The sequence below is a fragment of the Triplophysa dalaica genome, chromosome 7, assembly GCF_015846415.1.
Source record: "Triplophysa dalaica isolate WHDGS20190420 chromosome 7, ASM1584641v1, whole genome shotgun sequence".
In the NCBI taxonomy this organism is placed as follows: domain Eukaryota; kingdom Metazoa; phylum Chordata; class Actinopteri; order Cypriniformes; family Nemacheilidae; genus Triplophysa; species Triplophysa dalaica.
Window position 1 is genome coordinate 16810429 of NC_079548.1, and position 16084 is coordinate 16826512.

A 16084-nucleotide genomic window follows, 5' to 3' on the forward strand; every position below is an offset into this window, starting at 1 on the left:
GGAGAGAAGACCCAGGCACAACTTACAGGATTGATGGATGAGTCTGGGTTGATCTGTAGTGTGTAGATGTTATCAGTAGAGTACTGGAACAACCCGTAGTATGGATTCAACATCTCATGACAGAGGAGATAAAGCCACTCCCTGGAAGTAATCAGGAATTCAGACACAGGAGTCATATTTTTGATAAGATGCTTATTTCTGAGCAATGCTGGCTACAGTTCAATCTAAACTCTGAACAGAGGAACAACTGCAAGATTGTGAACATGATATCCTTGGTTCCGATAACACTAGCAGAGATTCAGTTAAACTGCTGAAATCATAAAATCATGTCTGGGGCCAGTTGCATAAGTTAGCCGCTAAGTTACATGAACATTAGATCACTTTTGGTTATGGTTCCCCCATGTGCTTGATAAGCGCAATTCTCTATTATCAGTGTTGTAAATACTGTAGCTGTGTAAGCTTCCTCTTGGGCAGGTCAATACACGTTAATTTGTTGACTAAGCAGAAACCGCTGTAACATTTACATTTTTATGCATTTGGAAGATGCTTTTATCCATAGCGACCTACATTGCATTATCCTATACATTTATACGTAGGTATGTGCAATCCCCTGGGATCGAACCCACAACCTTCCGTTGTTAACGCAATCCTCTTACCACTGAGCTACAGGAAAGCTACATGTTACATCATGTCACTTTATAAACTGTGGATATACTACTGGGCTATACTTATAGCTCAAACTAGATTCTGAGGTTGCAGCTGGTTGTTAGCCGTTAGCCGTAAGCCGTTAGCGCATAGAGGGCTAACGTTAGGTACATAGCGAATTTGCAGTCATCCAAAACACATCCAAAACACATTTAGTTTGCTGGCTCTGCCATGGTGATGGTTTGGAGACTTGCGCTGAACTAGATTGTTTCGTCTTATTTTTTGTTGTGGGCTAACTTCACCCAGACTACAAGTAAAACATGACATATTCCGTAAAACAGGTGATGGGCAGGGCTAGTGTATCTACCCGCACATCAAAGTTACAAGTGTGATTTGAGCCAAAAGAGGGCTGGTAAGGTAGCAGTGGCAGACAAATTCGACCAGTTAATAGTTGTCCTACCACTCAAATAGTTTTAGAAAGATTATTTTAAGGTCAAAAAACTCCCTAGTGTTGCTTTAAGATTGCGTCTTAGTTCCTGCATGAGAACTATCAGCAAGAAGATTTATCATAGAACAGGTTTATGTTACCTAGCAACTCCACCATAATCCAGCCCCTCCTCTCCCCGAAACTTCACCATCAGACGCTTCTTCAGATCTTTGGGTCTCATTTTCATGATCTGTCTGTAAGACTCCTGTTGAAATGTCATTCAGCGAAGAGAGAAACCAGTTAGTCACACATTAAATAGCTTTCACAAAAGAAGGCATGACCAACAACTGTAGCATAAAACAATGCCAAAATATTTGGATATTGATTAACATTAACCAACAGCCCTTGGGGCCTACGTGACACCAGCCTGAAAAAATAAAACTGATTTCAGGAGGCGGAGCCATTGTTCCAAGACAACTTGTTAATCAAGTAAGCAGTATCCATGTTGACTGAAAATAATATACGGGCTCTCCAAAGAGAGAAACAAACAAACCAAAAACTGTTTTTAAAAATATTGATATCACTCTCCTAAGAATAAAAAACGAAGCATCAGTACATGAAATTCATTTGTCATCTCCAAAGTCTTAAAACAGCTCAGCAGTGCTGTTAGATCTAAATAATGAATGCACTACTGATGGCTATTATTCTGCTTCATGACTTCGAGTACCTCAAAGATCTCCTCGCGGGACACTTCTATGCGGCAGTGTCCAGCCTGAGGCTGCTGCAGGGAGAGCTCATGACGGAGAACTTTCACTTTCTGGACCAGATCTCTCTCGTAGCGGACTGGTATCTCTCCATCAGCCTCCTCCACACCGACCTCCATCTGCACCGGTAGAGCCTGGCTCGACTCTTTCACCTGAGTGTGCTGGCTGCTCAACACGTGCAAACGTACAAATGCACATTTGAGCGGTTGTATAAAACACAAGACCATTACATTTGTATGGGTTACGTTCTCGCTGGGGACAATTAAAAATTAAATGAATAATTATGAGCAATCAATTATCATTGCTAGCCATTTTAATTATATAGGTATGATTTATTCATCACGGTGAATTATTAACATGATCTAATGAAGGAGAATTTAAGAGGGGGTGAGAGATCGGGTGTTATGAGCGAAGCTGCTGTTGTTTTACCTCATGATGTGGTGTAACCTCGGGTCGGTGAATTGTGTGGTTCTATTATTATGGTCGACAAAATATATTCTTCCTGACACAGTGCTCCTGATCTCCCAGCCGGGCGGCAAAGGGCCCAGCTCCTCACAGCTCACGCTGTTCAAATCCCTGAAGGAGCAAGCGCACCCATCACCACGGTGCTCAACACCACCAGACTCAGACAATGGTACCAAAACGGTGCCTCTTTACACTCTTCCAGGGTAAGAAACTACACTTTTTATTTCTAAAGAACTAAACTTAAAGCTGAGCCTAAAGAGAAAAAAAACGATTCTATATTTGTAATATATAGTATATAATAGACATATTTTGACAAAACACACATTAACTGTCAAGGCTTCTAAAGATTTTTCAACTTTTCCCAGACCTGGAAATAACCATTTTAATTTTACAAGGTTTCAAATGCATTTGCTTAAAAAACAAGAACGTTGGAGCGTAATTTTAGATGTTGCCTACAAGTTCAACAAACATATATGCCCCTTCACAAAACCCTGACATACGTCTGATGGAAGGTGTTAATTTCCCACCCTGTCTGCCACTACCTCAACCCTCCTTCCCGCAACTTGTGAAGTCATTATTTTGATGATGAGCAAATTATTCATCTTTAAATGTCAACAGCTGAAGCTTTAAAGTGAGATTGTTGATTATCAAGTTAGCTGATTGTGAAATTGTGATTGTGAGCTGTGATTAATATTAGGAACCCATCACCCTATCAGATTATAACCCAAAAGGCGGGTGGTGATTAAACCTACCGGGGTATTCTGGGATCGTGCCAGGTGCTCACGCCGGTCTGTGTGTGCAAAAAATAGACCTGGCCCTGCACTGTGGTCCTTTGTTCTGTAACAGACAAGAAAAGAGAGGCAAGTCAGTGATTGCGCCACAGGGAGCAGTTTACACACAACAGAGCAGAGCTTCAGCTTTCTCAGGCTGAACGTTGCCAATGCGGCCCGTCTGACGGAGACTCCTACAACACTACCGGCAGGGTCAGGCACAGTTGCACTTCAAAAGGAGGCTTTACATAAGCCAATGCACCTGTACAATGGCGAATGCGGCAGTCATACAGCTCTGCTAACGCGGCAACGTGAATAGACTCCTCTCGGACTCTCAGTTCTTTGCACTTTAGTAGCCTCTAGGCTAAGCTTTAAGCTGTATTAGTCTCAATAGAAGGGTTGGATAAGACCATGCAGGAAATGTAAATATTTCAAAACAGAAGGACTATATGGCCATTAGCTGGTTCAGGGACATATCCACATAACACTGATGAGGTCTTGCGTTTCTATATGCTGCTTGCCAAGCCCTTCAACAGGATAATACAATTATTGAACAAAAGGTTACCAATTACCTTTTTTTGCATAAAACTATCACAGTCCACATAAAAATGCAACATATAATACAATGACGGGAAAAACGCTCACAGTGGGACCAACGGTAATTGTGCTGAAATTCAATGTTTAATAGAAGCGGTACTTTAATGGCTGTACCAGGGAGGAATTTAAAAATGATAAAACATGCATTTAGAGACAAACATTTGTGTCTATACATTTATGACTATTAGATTGTCAGAGTAAAACTCCTCCAGAAAAGATGTTTCTAAATTCCTCTCATTCAAAGAGCATTCTCATCGTTCTGTATTCATCGAATAACCATCATTTGGGAAGCATTTTGACCTATACCTAATGTGCACACACACGTACCGTAGCCCTCGGGGAGGTCGGGGGACTGGTGTCCATGCGGTCGATTTTGGGGGGTGTGCGCGTGTCCTCTTGAATCCTGGTTTCTTGTACGTTGTGCTTGGATTCTTTGCTCTTGACTGGGCGACTCGAGTGCCCGGCAGTTCCCACCACCGGCAGCCCCTGTGGGATCTGTGTAGGGCATGGGCTCCTCCATGAAACAGCTGAGAGGCCGGCCGGGCCCCGAGTCTTCAAAGACGGGCCTGAAACACACATACAAACAACATGAAAAAAATATTTTACAGACTACACAAAATTATGACTGAATATAGATCACTTGAATACATGTTCCTGGTCTTTATTTGCCAATGTGGAAATATTTCCTATTCAAGAAGTTAATGCACTGCATCACAGAGCAATCTACCGCAATCAGCCTTTATTTCTGCTATGATCATCAAGACTGACCCAAACTCATTTCTATTTTGACATAAAGGGCAGGTAGGCCGTCAGTGCCAGTGCTTAATAAACAGAAATTCTCAGTACAGATGTTGACTCACCCTTCATTCTCAACCAGCCCTCTACAGTCAACCACAGGCCCTCCACTGCCAATTCTGTCTCTGGTCTGCAGACTCACTATATGGAAAAGAAGAATCTTCACAATGCATCCAAATTTTGTTTAAACAATATTCGTATAGCAAAACCTTCCTCAGCATGTACTCATTTACCAATTAAAACAAATAACGAAATGTGTATTTACTGTATGCTCCGTACATACCAACGATCTGTCCACGTACAGCATCACTGTCGGACGGGTTTAACTTGCATAAGTCTAAACGTTGGTCTGAAAGAGAGAGAGAGACAGACACTGTTGGTGTGATCCATGAGATGATCAAACCTTTATAGAGTAATGAAGACCCGATGACTGGGAAAAGGTTCAAAAAGATGACAATGAAGAGATTAGAGACAGCCATAAAATCTAAACTCACAGCCTGTGTCTTTGAGTCTGCTGATGGCATTGGAGAGGAGTCGCACACAGCCTAGGAAACCCGCCCCTTGTTTTTTATGGATCTTCTTATGGTTCCACACACTAATGGTGATGGAATCTGCCTTCCCAATATACCTGCAAATCCAAATAAGCCATTAGCCATTTCTCAAGCTTCAGAAAAAACTAATATTCCTGGGAAAATAAAAAAATGACAATTCTTATTTTCTCGATACCGGTGCCAAATCGATACTTTTCAAACTGTACCGGTGCCTAAACGGTACCTAAATCGATACTTTTAAAAAAGAGCCCAAAACACTGGACGTTGACTTTAAAGAACAATATATTCAATTAAAAAACACACCAACAAATTCACAATTAAAGTTTTAAGTGAATTTGAAATGAGTACGGACACTAACATTGCTAGAAATAGTGTTTACTGTTTACCGTGTTTACCCTCCAACTACAACCAAATGCACCATAGTTGTGTGAAATATGGGCAGAAAATGAGTTGATATCAACAGATTAAGAACATTTACAGAGAGCCTTCTAGGCTACATTATATGTGCATTGTTTTAAAAACAGACAGTATGTATAATGAATAAGATTAAGGGTAGCGGCGAACTTCCGCTGTAGCCAGAAGTCGGGATGTCAGTTTCCAGTTTTCTTTCGCACCACGCAAAATGTCTGTGTTTACAAGATGTCTTCAAGATCTGCCGAAAATAAGCATTTATGATGTACATCGTATCGTTGATGCCTGGTCTCCTTCTTCAACAAGCCATCCGGACAAAGGATTTAAGTGTGTGGTGTCCCAACAATTAACGTTAGTGGCTAATTACGCACTAATTTAAGAAACATATTAAACATGATTTACCTTCGCTAAATCCCTGGGAACATCAGAAACGCCTGGTTTTTAAAGTAACAAGATTATAACTGTTGGTTTACAAGTCCTAGCTTCACCAAATCCTCAAACTGTGAGGTTTCCTCATGGATCTGCACAATGACTTCACCTGAGCCCTGATCTTTATTAGTAACTAAGAGGGGGAGAAAGTTAAAACAAATGATAATTCAGACTAACATTACAATAAAAATAAACACGTCGCTAACTATAACTTGGCCACTAATGTTTTCTGTCGGCACACCACATTAGATTAAACTACTTATCCTCGTAGTTGTGGATATAACTCGATATATAGATCTTAAATCCTTTCTCCCGCTTGCTTGTTGGAGCAGGAGACCAGGCATCAACGATGCGGTGTACATGGTTTATGCTTATATTTAAGACATCTTGTAAGACATTTTGTGCGGTGCAAGAGCAAACCGAAACCTGACATCCTGACTTCTTGCAACAGAAAGTTCGTCCCTACGCTTGTGCACAGAGCGTATTATATGCCTAAACATGTAGTCAGAGTAAAAAGCTTGACAGTCTGATGTCTAGAGATCAGTCTGACAGGTGCAATAAGGTTTAGCACTTTCACTGCTGTGTCTTGCTTGTCTTTCTTGTCAAATGTGTTACTGTGTTAAGAACGACCTCCACGAACGCTACACGGGCTTCATTGATTGTAAACGCGTGCAACAGTTTTATTATGATAGTTTGCATTACAGACACGTCATGCGTGAGGAATTAACGTAAATTTCACGATTCAAGATAAAGACTGCACCCAGTGATGAATGTTGAACTCGCCGAGATGGAGGGAGGGAGAGAGAGCGCACACTAAAAATGTCTTTCACAATCAAACCACGGTTCATGCGTATGATTAATGCATATCACAGATCATTCGCAATCCGTTTAACCATCATATAAGATGCGTTGGATTTGTATTTCTGTAGCTTTTCAACTTATGTTCACGTGAGGGCAACCCTACTCATAATAATAAGTTAAAGTATGAAAATGCTCTTCCGAACTGTAATGACTATCCATCATAAATGATGTAAATTAGTCGGCTTGGCCGGAGCATCTGTTAACTCCTCCCCTTCAACTGTCAGTCTGCTGCTAGTTTCATTTCAAAATCAATGGAAAAGCTGTTTTTACAAATCCAATTAATTTGCAGTGAAAAACGCAAGCCACGCCCCCTCATTTACTCCTTTAAAAGTCCTTCTCACTCGAAATGTGTCCGAATACGGAAGTAAAAACGATCGCAACTTCCGGTTCGTGGGGACTTTAACATTTTACTCTCCATTAAAGACTGTCTTAACCCACTAGCTTACGTTGATTTAAAAATTAACCAAATGACCGAAACTGCACAACAATGTGAATACCACTGAGAACTAATGGTTTAACCTTTCTGATTTTTAACAGCTGTGTTTGCGTCATGGTTCCGTGGACAAGGTTTCGGGAATTGCTCTAAACATTTCAAACTTCTTTTGTAGAAATTTTGTTTAGGTTGTGTAATGCAAATCACTTGCAAGATAAACTGTAATTTCTCTTATCATTGGGGGGGCTCTTAAACGAGATTGCCACAGACTTGCGCTGCAACTCTGAGTCAGAGTGATACTGACAGTGCACAAAATCTCTTTTGAAGTGCACGCGGATTGACCCCTGCGCTCAAGTTCACTTAGATTTGTATTATCATTGTCAGTCATCATTACATACACTGGCAGTTTCTGCCTCTTACTAAGGAGATTTAGCAATATAGAAAATGTACGTAAATACTGGACACCTAAAAGTGCACATATCTGTATGTTCAAGAACACATGGAAACAATACATAAAGTGTACTGAACTGTAGAAGTTGACAATACAAACAAAATTAGTTGTCTAGTTGTAATTTCAGCCCTGCAATCAAATACTTTCGCATCTATGGCGCCATCTCTGTTGAAACACAAAACTGCGAGTCACTTTACGTGCTTAGTTTATGTGCTTTGAAGTCAAATCAATGCTGAGCTAACTGTTTGAATCGTGATAAGGAGACCTTTTAAACATCGACCTTTTATGTAATGCTCAATAATTTTTATTTTTCACTTTTTAACAAACAAAACAAAGAATTGCTTCTTTCAAGAGGAATATGCTCACAGGTCATAATGCTGATTCCACTTGGGGTCCAACGTGCTTTTGACCGTGTCTGTAGAGTGGCATTGACCTGAGCCGTCCACCACCACTTTAGCGAAAGGATCCGGCAACCCTGCAGCAGAAAGACAAATAACACAATACAGGTCAAAACTCAGCTGTCCCAGCAAAATCTATGACGGCTCAAATAATATAGACAGATTGAAAATATCTGTACTGCATTATGTCTAAGCGTAAACTACTTGACGATGCATTTTGCTCAGGGTTACAAAAAGGACAGCCTCATGCCTTGTGCATTGTTCATTTAGTGGAAAAAACCTTTAAATGTAAATAATTTCAGCAGGAAAAAAAAGAGACTATTGAAAAACACATCTGTTAGGGCAAATATTTACTAATAATTTACTGTATAATTAAGAGGCAGTTGGCCTTTTTGTTACACATTCTCATTTGTCCTTTTGTTACACGAGAAGCATAATAGCCACGGCACAGAAACGGGATCTATGAATGACGCACATGAGTCATTTAAATAATATGTGGGCCACACACTGATGAGGCCTATGGGGCAAACAAGTCTGTCAGTAGGAGCAGCTGGGACACAGAACTCAGATCTCAGAACAGTGATGTGTGCTCATGTTGTTGGGTGGGTGGGATCCAATCTGGAGCTCCTGAATGAGGATGTGAATTCCCCTACTGATGAAAGAAGCCAGTGGGCGACTCCGAGGGAACCCAGAGGAGAGACTATGATGTTTCAAAGCGAAAGCATCAACACTCATTAAACGTTTCTTACATCGCAATTTCTGAGAATTGAAAGGCCTTTGTATTCGTAGCTAAACTATTACTTACTACAATAGCTTTGTGAATCAGACTAGAAGAATCACCTGAAAATGTAACTCTATAGACGGTTTCATAGGAAACGTGCACCTGGGCTGAAGTTACTTTATATTAAGTGAATTTATATTAATATTTTATTGTATTTTAACTGTATTTAATTAAAACTACTCAGCAGTTAATGATTCTTTGCAGAGGTCTACCACCAAGAGTTAAGTTATGGCCACATAACCTTTGTTTATGTTGTTGCCGCTAAAACCATCTGACAAGATTTATCCAAAAACTACACCTTTTCACTTTCATTGCAAAAAATGAAGTAGGATATTTTGTGTAAAATCAGTTTTTTATTCCATGAAAGACAGTACAGCATATAGTTTGTTACGACATTAACTGTCCTTTCAAGCAGAAGAAATAAAGGAAAGAGAGAGTTGAAAGAATGAAGAATATGTATACTTACGAAAGAAGTCTTTCTTTGCCAGGTTCTTGGCACATAATACTTAAAGAAAGAAGAAAGAAAAATCATTAACACATCAATTGTACATGTCAAAAGAAGTACCACTTGCTTTCAAACACGTGAAACAAATAAATGGTCCTTGACAACCAAATGTGCTCAAATGTGCACAACTTTGCACCAAATGCGAGGAAAAACTGAAGCGACAGGTCTAAGGAGCTGCGGACTGTCATTCACGAACTAACTAAAAAAGGTCAGGGTCCCTTCCAATGTCCCACCCCGAGAGGTGCATTCTGGGGTCATCCACACAGCCTGAATAGACTAAATCAGACAAGCTTCCTCTCAGCCCTGTTAGTCAGCACACCCCAAATCAATTGCTTTCCATGCATATGAAAAGCTAAAGCTGTCTGCCTAAAAGTTTTTCTGGTGTGCCCTCAACTAATGTGAAAAGATCACTGTGTTAGACTGCAATGAGAGTGGATGCTTTTCAATGGATTTGCACAGTAAGAGAGCAGCATATGAGAAGGCTGGTGTCAGCTCTTGTTTGTCATGCTGTGTCGTGAGGTGGAGCAGGTGTGGTCAGCAACATTCAGCTTATCTAAAATTCAGAGCGTATGGCAAAACAAGCCCATGGCCTGTATGGCGTGTAACATTTTAAACATCAAAGGTACAGTGTATAAAATTTTGCTAACTGTAACCAGCAGCTCACTCCACCCCCTCCCCACTGAACCGTTATGGTGGCTGACACGGGACCAAGATGTAGCCATGTTTTCACAACACTGGGAGTTTCATGCAAGGGGACCTGCGGTAGATAGTACACCTCTTAGGCATATTTATGAATATTATATTGCATTTCCTTCAACAGATCCCCAAAAAATTACACATTGTACCTAAAACAAATCAAGCAAATGTTAACTGATTTAGTAGACAATGACATATAATGGTTTTGTAATTTTAACCCATTCTACATCTTAAGACCATGGTAAAAAAGTTTTTATTGCACTGCAGTCACAATATAACAGGGTACAATGGGGCATCATATACAGAAAGCAATAAGCATTGACAGTGATTGTAGAGTTATTCAACACATTTCAGAATGAGAGAATGTAAGTGGACAACCCCAAGTAATATTTTTCAGGACAAACAAATGTCATCCAGCACATTGTGCTCACATCTGCAATCCTCCAATTTATGAACGCACTAAGAAACATTACAACTCCCTTTGGCTTACGTTTCACTGCTTCACATGGTGAAGAAAGAATCTTTATCTAATGACAGTGCAATGGTGCATAGGAAGACGAAATGGCTTTAATGGTCTTGATGCGGTTTTTGGGATTATTACACAGGCAACCTTACCCACACGACATATGTAAATCAAACTACTCAGTAAAAAAACAGAAAGCTAAACCTCATGAAAACGTGCCGCACACTGTTTGTAAAGAAAAAGAAATCCTGTTGATGACGACAGTAATTTCCTACGAATCAGGCATTTCAATTTTCCACTGTTGAAATCTGGATGTCAGAATAAAAAGCAGCAAGGCCAAAACAGCTAGACAAGCTTCTTTGTGTTTCTCTGAGTGGCCACAGAGTGTTGTTTACCCCATTGAATTTCGCCTGACATTTCAGCAAAGCAGCAAGATAACAGAAACACAATGTCAGGAACCAGTTGGAAATGAGGAAGACAGCCAGCGTGATGCTTCTATACAAATAAATCACATCCAATACTAATTGGCTTGCGTTGATACATCAGACGGCCTTAATTTTGGGTATGGTATATGCCCTAATAAGAGGCTGAGAGGGCAGGATCTTCAAAAGGTCAGTCTAAACAGAATACCATTGTTGCCACCCACTCACTGGAGAGCACTGCCTCATTATTTCTGAGATTCATCTCAGTGTTCACTGGAAATCAGAAGTCACATTAAGCTAAAATTCACCATCATTGACAGATTTTAACCAGTGACAGAAAAATCTCAAAGCCATCCATCATTTGCTGGATTACAATAAGGGCTATTTGTAATTTTCAGTTTTGTCGACTAAAGCATCCAATCATTTACATTCATAAGAACGTGTTTGTGGGCAGCCGGAGGTACTACCTCTGCCCTGAACACGATTTTGTGAAAGGGAAGCTTGTTTTCCATTCATTACTTCAGGCATTCCATCACTATCCAATAACGGTTACCGTGGCAACCCCTAACCCAAGGTGTCTTGATGCATAAAAGCGTCAGATCAAAGTCCACAGGTATGACAAAGCTAAGGTAGATCCCTCTGGTGTCACAGAGCTTTAGATACAGCAGTCACAGAGTAATCAAATATACATGCAGCAGATTTTTCAAAGCCCTGTCACCCTTGCTTCCCTTCAGAAGCTTCCCACATCTGTAGCCATGGAAACAAAAGACGGGAGGCTGAAACTTTGCCTGCAGACATAACTTTCCTCACAGACAGTCAGAGCTGTAAGCATCTTCTCATTTCAAGTAATTGATTCCCCTAAGGAGAGCTTTTTGATCATCAACGGGTGGATGTTGACTCATATTTATATTTATAAAATAAAGAAGTTGGTCTTTGAAATTACAAAAATTGTATTAGCAACACAATTAATTAATATTCCCTGTGCGAGTATGATTTAATCAAGTAGGCTTAACTTGTTTTGTTTGAATACAGACATGTTTCTCACGTTGATTAAAAGTGATTGAATCAAAAAAATGAACTCAATATAATGAAATTTGCATGCACAACTGGGCACTTCGCAGCAGGAGGTGATGGTTATGTGTCAATGAGAAGGATTCACACTGACATAAATGGAGAGTAAATGTCATTCCCTGGAAGTTTACTTACAATTTGCGCCAAATTTTTTAAAGATTCAGCAGCAGGTCACCTCAAACAGACACCAAATTACTGAAAAGCAAAGTTTATCAAACAGATTTATATTTCTTCTCAAGTGGGTGATATCTTTAACTAGATTAACGTTTGCTTAAAGCGTGTAGCATTTAGGATTACTGTTTGAATGTTTATTATTTAAACAAAATTTAGGCCTACACGTATCCAATGGAGAAAAGTTTAATTTTTTTATTTTAAACATATATTTCAATTAAAAGCAGGGATGCACCGAAATGAAAATGCTTTGCCGAAGCTTAATAAAAATGAAACACTTGCAACTTTTCGCATTCCTTCGATATATTTAAAAAAACTATAGGATAAATTGAATGGTCAAAACGTGCTTTTTATAAGGATATGATGATACACTTATTTCAGGAGATGAGATACAAGATTGGGTTCACGAGAACGAAATGAGATTTTTAGACCTTTTTAGAAAAGTCCTCAATGATGAAATATATATATATATATATATATTAATCTTATGCTTTTAAATCACCCTTGCATAAAAGTTACATTATGTTTGACGGACCTAAAATCTGGAGTAGCTTTGGTCGCGATGACACATGGCTGCACGTGTAAGTGTGCTGTGCATCAGATGTTTTTTTACGGTGACAGCTGAATCTCAGGGAAGAACTGACGGTCGCAAAATTTACAACATGCTTTCAGTTCCACGCTCCAGCGCGATATCCGCTCATACTGTCCCCTTTCCAAACCACACACCTCTTCCCACCAGGCCAGGGCGCAGTGAGTAGGTACTTAGACAGGTAGAAGCGTTCAACTAGATCAGTGGTTCTCAAACTGTGGGCTTCAGGGAGGATCCAGGGGTACAGAAATTGTGTGGCACTATACGAAATATAGACATTTATCATGAATTTTATGCAATCAAATATCAGAAAATTTTGAAAGCCAAACACAACAACTGATTTTCCAGCATTGTATAACTGAATTAGGGATGTCCTCGACTAAGGATTTAGTAAAATGGGTATTGTCACGTCTTGCCCATCATCGACAGATAGTAGAAACATGCATGCATGTGCATGTGGGGACGACACCAGGGCAGTTTCTCAGTTGAGAGAGCTTGAACTCGTGAGGACAGGAGGACCCAGACCGGTTATATTAGAAATGGAACAGCAGAGTACTTGATGCGTCAGTCAGTCAAATACATCCAATCCTATTTCATAGCCTATTTACTTTAATATAGCTTTAGGTTTAAACCAAGTAAAATGAAATAGTATGACAAAACACAACAGTGATTCATGTCGTTTTTATTTAAAAAAATAAGTGATTCTGGCAACATGCTGATCTGATTTTGTTAAGAATAAAATGAAATATGTAAAAACATATACTAAAAAAATATGCAAAAAACCACAATGATTAAATAAAGTCTTATGTTGTGTTCAGACCAAACGCGAATGGCGCATCAAGCGCGAGTGATTTACATGTTAAGTCAATGCAAAGACGCGATAGACCTACTTGCGGCGCGAATCGCGCGAATGAGGCGGCGCAAATTGCGAGAATGACGCGAATGACGCGAATTTAGCGTTTAGCGCGATTCGTGCGAGTTGAAAAATCTGAACTTTGCCGAAAATTCGCGCCGCGTTAACCAATCAGGAGCTTGCTCTGGCAGTCAGGTGATTATGATGTTGCGAGGAGAGGCAGAAATCCCAAACAACAATGGAGGACAAAATCATCGTTGCTGTATGTGGATACCTGGAGCTGTACGATACATCTTACTTTTATCGAAACAGAAATAAAAAGGATCTTGCTTGGAAGAAAGTGAGTGAGGAGGTCGGACAATCGGGAAAGATGTCAAAAACGATCTTTACACAATTTAAGCAATATATATATATATTAGTGGTGGGCCGTTAACGCAGTGAGACTCTTATCGCGCGATAAAAAAAATGTCGCCGTTAATCTATTCTCAAAGTTGGGTTGGGAGCTGGGTCTATACTACGCAAGCTATGATGACTTTCACCTTGATATTTTAGCGCAGATGTATACCAGCTTAACTGCACTGTACGGGGCGAGAACAAGATTTTTTAACTCGCGTGATTCATAACCAGGGCTTCATTCGCGCGATACGCGCCGCAAGTAGGTCTATTGCCTCTTTGCATTAACACATAAATCACTCGCGCTTGACACACCATTCGCGTTTGGTCTGAACACAACATAACGTTACTGTGAAATTACCGCATCAAACGTGACGTGCTAACATGGATGCAGCTATGAAGCCGCCGGGTTTGCTTAAGGGAATATTAATTTTTAAGAAGCTTCCCAATGGAAACATCGACAAGACTAAGGTTGTTTGCACCTTGTGCAATGCGCAATTGGTTTAAAAAAAAAAAAACTTTCTCTCAACAGGTAGTGGTCTAGCTTTAGTTGAAACCAGTAACTTTGTATTGAGATCTAATGTATTATGGCTCCTGTATGACAGGTCGCTTGTTGCTCCCTCACTCTTTGTAAGTCGCTTTGGATAAAAGCGTCTGCTAAATGACTAAATGTAAATGTACTGTAGGAGCTCTTCCAGTATCAAGTACCACCTAAACGCAAAGCATCCCTTAGCTAATGCGAAAGTAAACACAAGTACATCTTATTGAACATAACTTATTTTCATCACCAATTATCATAGTAGAACAGCTTTCTCGAGCAGTTTGTGATGCATTTTGGAAACAGGAGATGAGCCCCTGGTCTAATGCGCCACCTGGCTTGAGAAACCCGTTCTCAAAGACTTACTTTTAGTCATTATTTGGGTAGCACACATATTCTGAATGCCTTCGGCAGAATTCAAATGAGCCATTTTAATCTAGATTAATGTAGATTAATTCCAAAATTAATCTAGATTAAAAAAAAATAATCTATGCCCACCACTAATATATATATATATATATGGGACTGGAGCCGCCTGGCAGAAGCCCATGACGCGAATTCGCGTCTGCAATGAAGTGAATTTGACGCACGAATGAAGCGAGTAAACTTAAATGTTCAAGCGTCCAACTACGCGCGAATAGCGCGATTCATTCGCGCCATTCGCGTTTGGTCTGAACACAACATAAGAAGTGCATAGAATAGGGAATATAACAAGCAAATGAGTTAGTCAAAAGTAACATTATCCAGTATGAAGTGCTCCGGTACAACATTAAATCAAACATAGAAAAGTGAAAGTTAAATCTCACATTAATCAAAATGATATGCCCAGTAACATATAAGAGATTTATGATATAATCCCAAAGATTGCATGTTTTATATTCCTAAAATTAATTTAATCTCATGTTTAACCACTACAAATACATCAGAGCCAGCCGTGAGATTCAGAAACGGGCATTTTCCAAAACATAACGTAACAATGCTGTGCCACTTACTAGACCAGATCTTGCCTCAGAACTATTTTCATAACTATTCCATGATAATGTTTTTTTACAAACGGGAATAAAGCACTTTCAGTACCAATGAACTACCAAAGATACTTTATTTACCGCATGTAAAGAAAAAATGCAACAGAGCATTATACAATTTAAACGGAATTTAAAGACAAAGTGTTAATTCCTATTTATATGCCGTATGGAACGTGCTGCTTCTCTTTACCGGTCTCACAGCACAGAAGACGCGGAGAGACGTGATCCTGCGATGGTTCATAGCCAGACCTCACGCTCATATGCTCCTGGGGGTTTGGTATAAACCCCTAAGAATGTCCCATTTCTTTACATCGCAGTGCATGCACCCGTCTGCTACGACACTGCCCATTTAACCAAAATGGCATGATCCCCATTGCAAAACACCTCCGCGAAGATTCGACTGTGGGATTGGTATCGAATCAGGCTCCTCCTATTGAAGCGTCGAACCTACGACTATTCGGGGTCACACCTAAACTGAATATGTTTTGGGTTTTATAAAATTTCTAAGTTAAAAATTCTACGTTTTTATTTGGGCGGGCGCAAAGCGATGCACTCTTGACAAAGGGGGAGAACCACTGAT

General features: G+C 39.9%; 1 protein-coding gene across 3 annotated transcripts in view; it reads right to left on the reverse strand.

Annotated features, from left to right (window-relative positions):
- smurf1 (SMAD specific E3 ubiquitin protein ligase 1) overlaps positions 1-16084 on the reverse strand; it is a 31944-nt gene that overhangs the window by 5021 nt on the left and 10839 nt on the right. For 2 of the 3 annotated variants that reach the window (XM_056753163.1, XM_056753162.1), the window contains exons 2-12: positions 9245-9283; positions 7966-8074; positions 4958-5091; positions 4747-4812; positions 4529-4604; positions 3996-4234; positions 3054-3138; positions 2266-2412; positions 1800-2001; positions 1234-1337; positions 27-141 (exon numbers count right to left, since the gene is read on the reverse strand). In XM_056753163.1, the coding sequence (XP_056609141.1) occupies positions 27-141; positions 1234-1337; positions 1800-2001; positions 2266-2412; positions 3054-3138; positions 3996-4234; positions 4529-4604; positions 4747-4812; positions 4958-5091; positions 7966-8074; positions 9245-9283 (1316 nt within the window). The remainder of the gene's footprint in view (positions 1-26; positions 142-1233; positions 1338-1799; positions 2002-2265; positions 2413-3053; positions 3139-3995; positions 4235-4528; positions 4605-4746; positions 4813-4957; positions 5092-7965; positions 8075-9244; positions 9284-16084) is intronic. The other variant, XM_056753164.1, reaches the window with a different exon arrangement.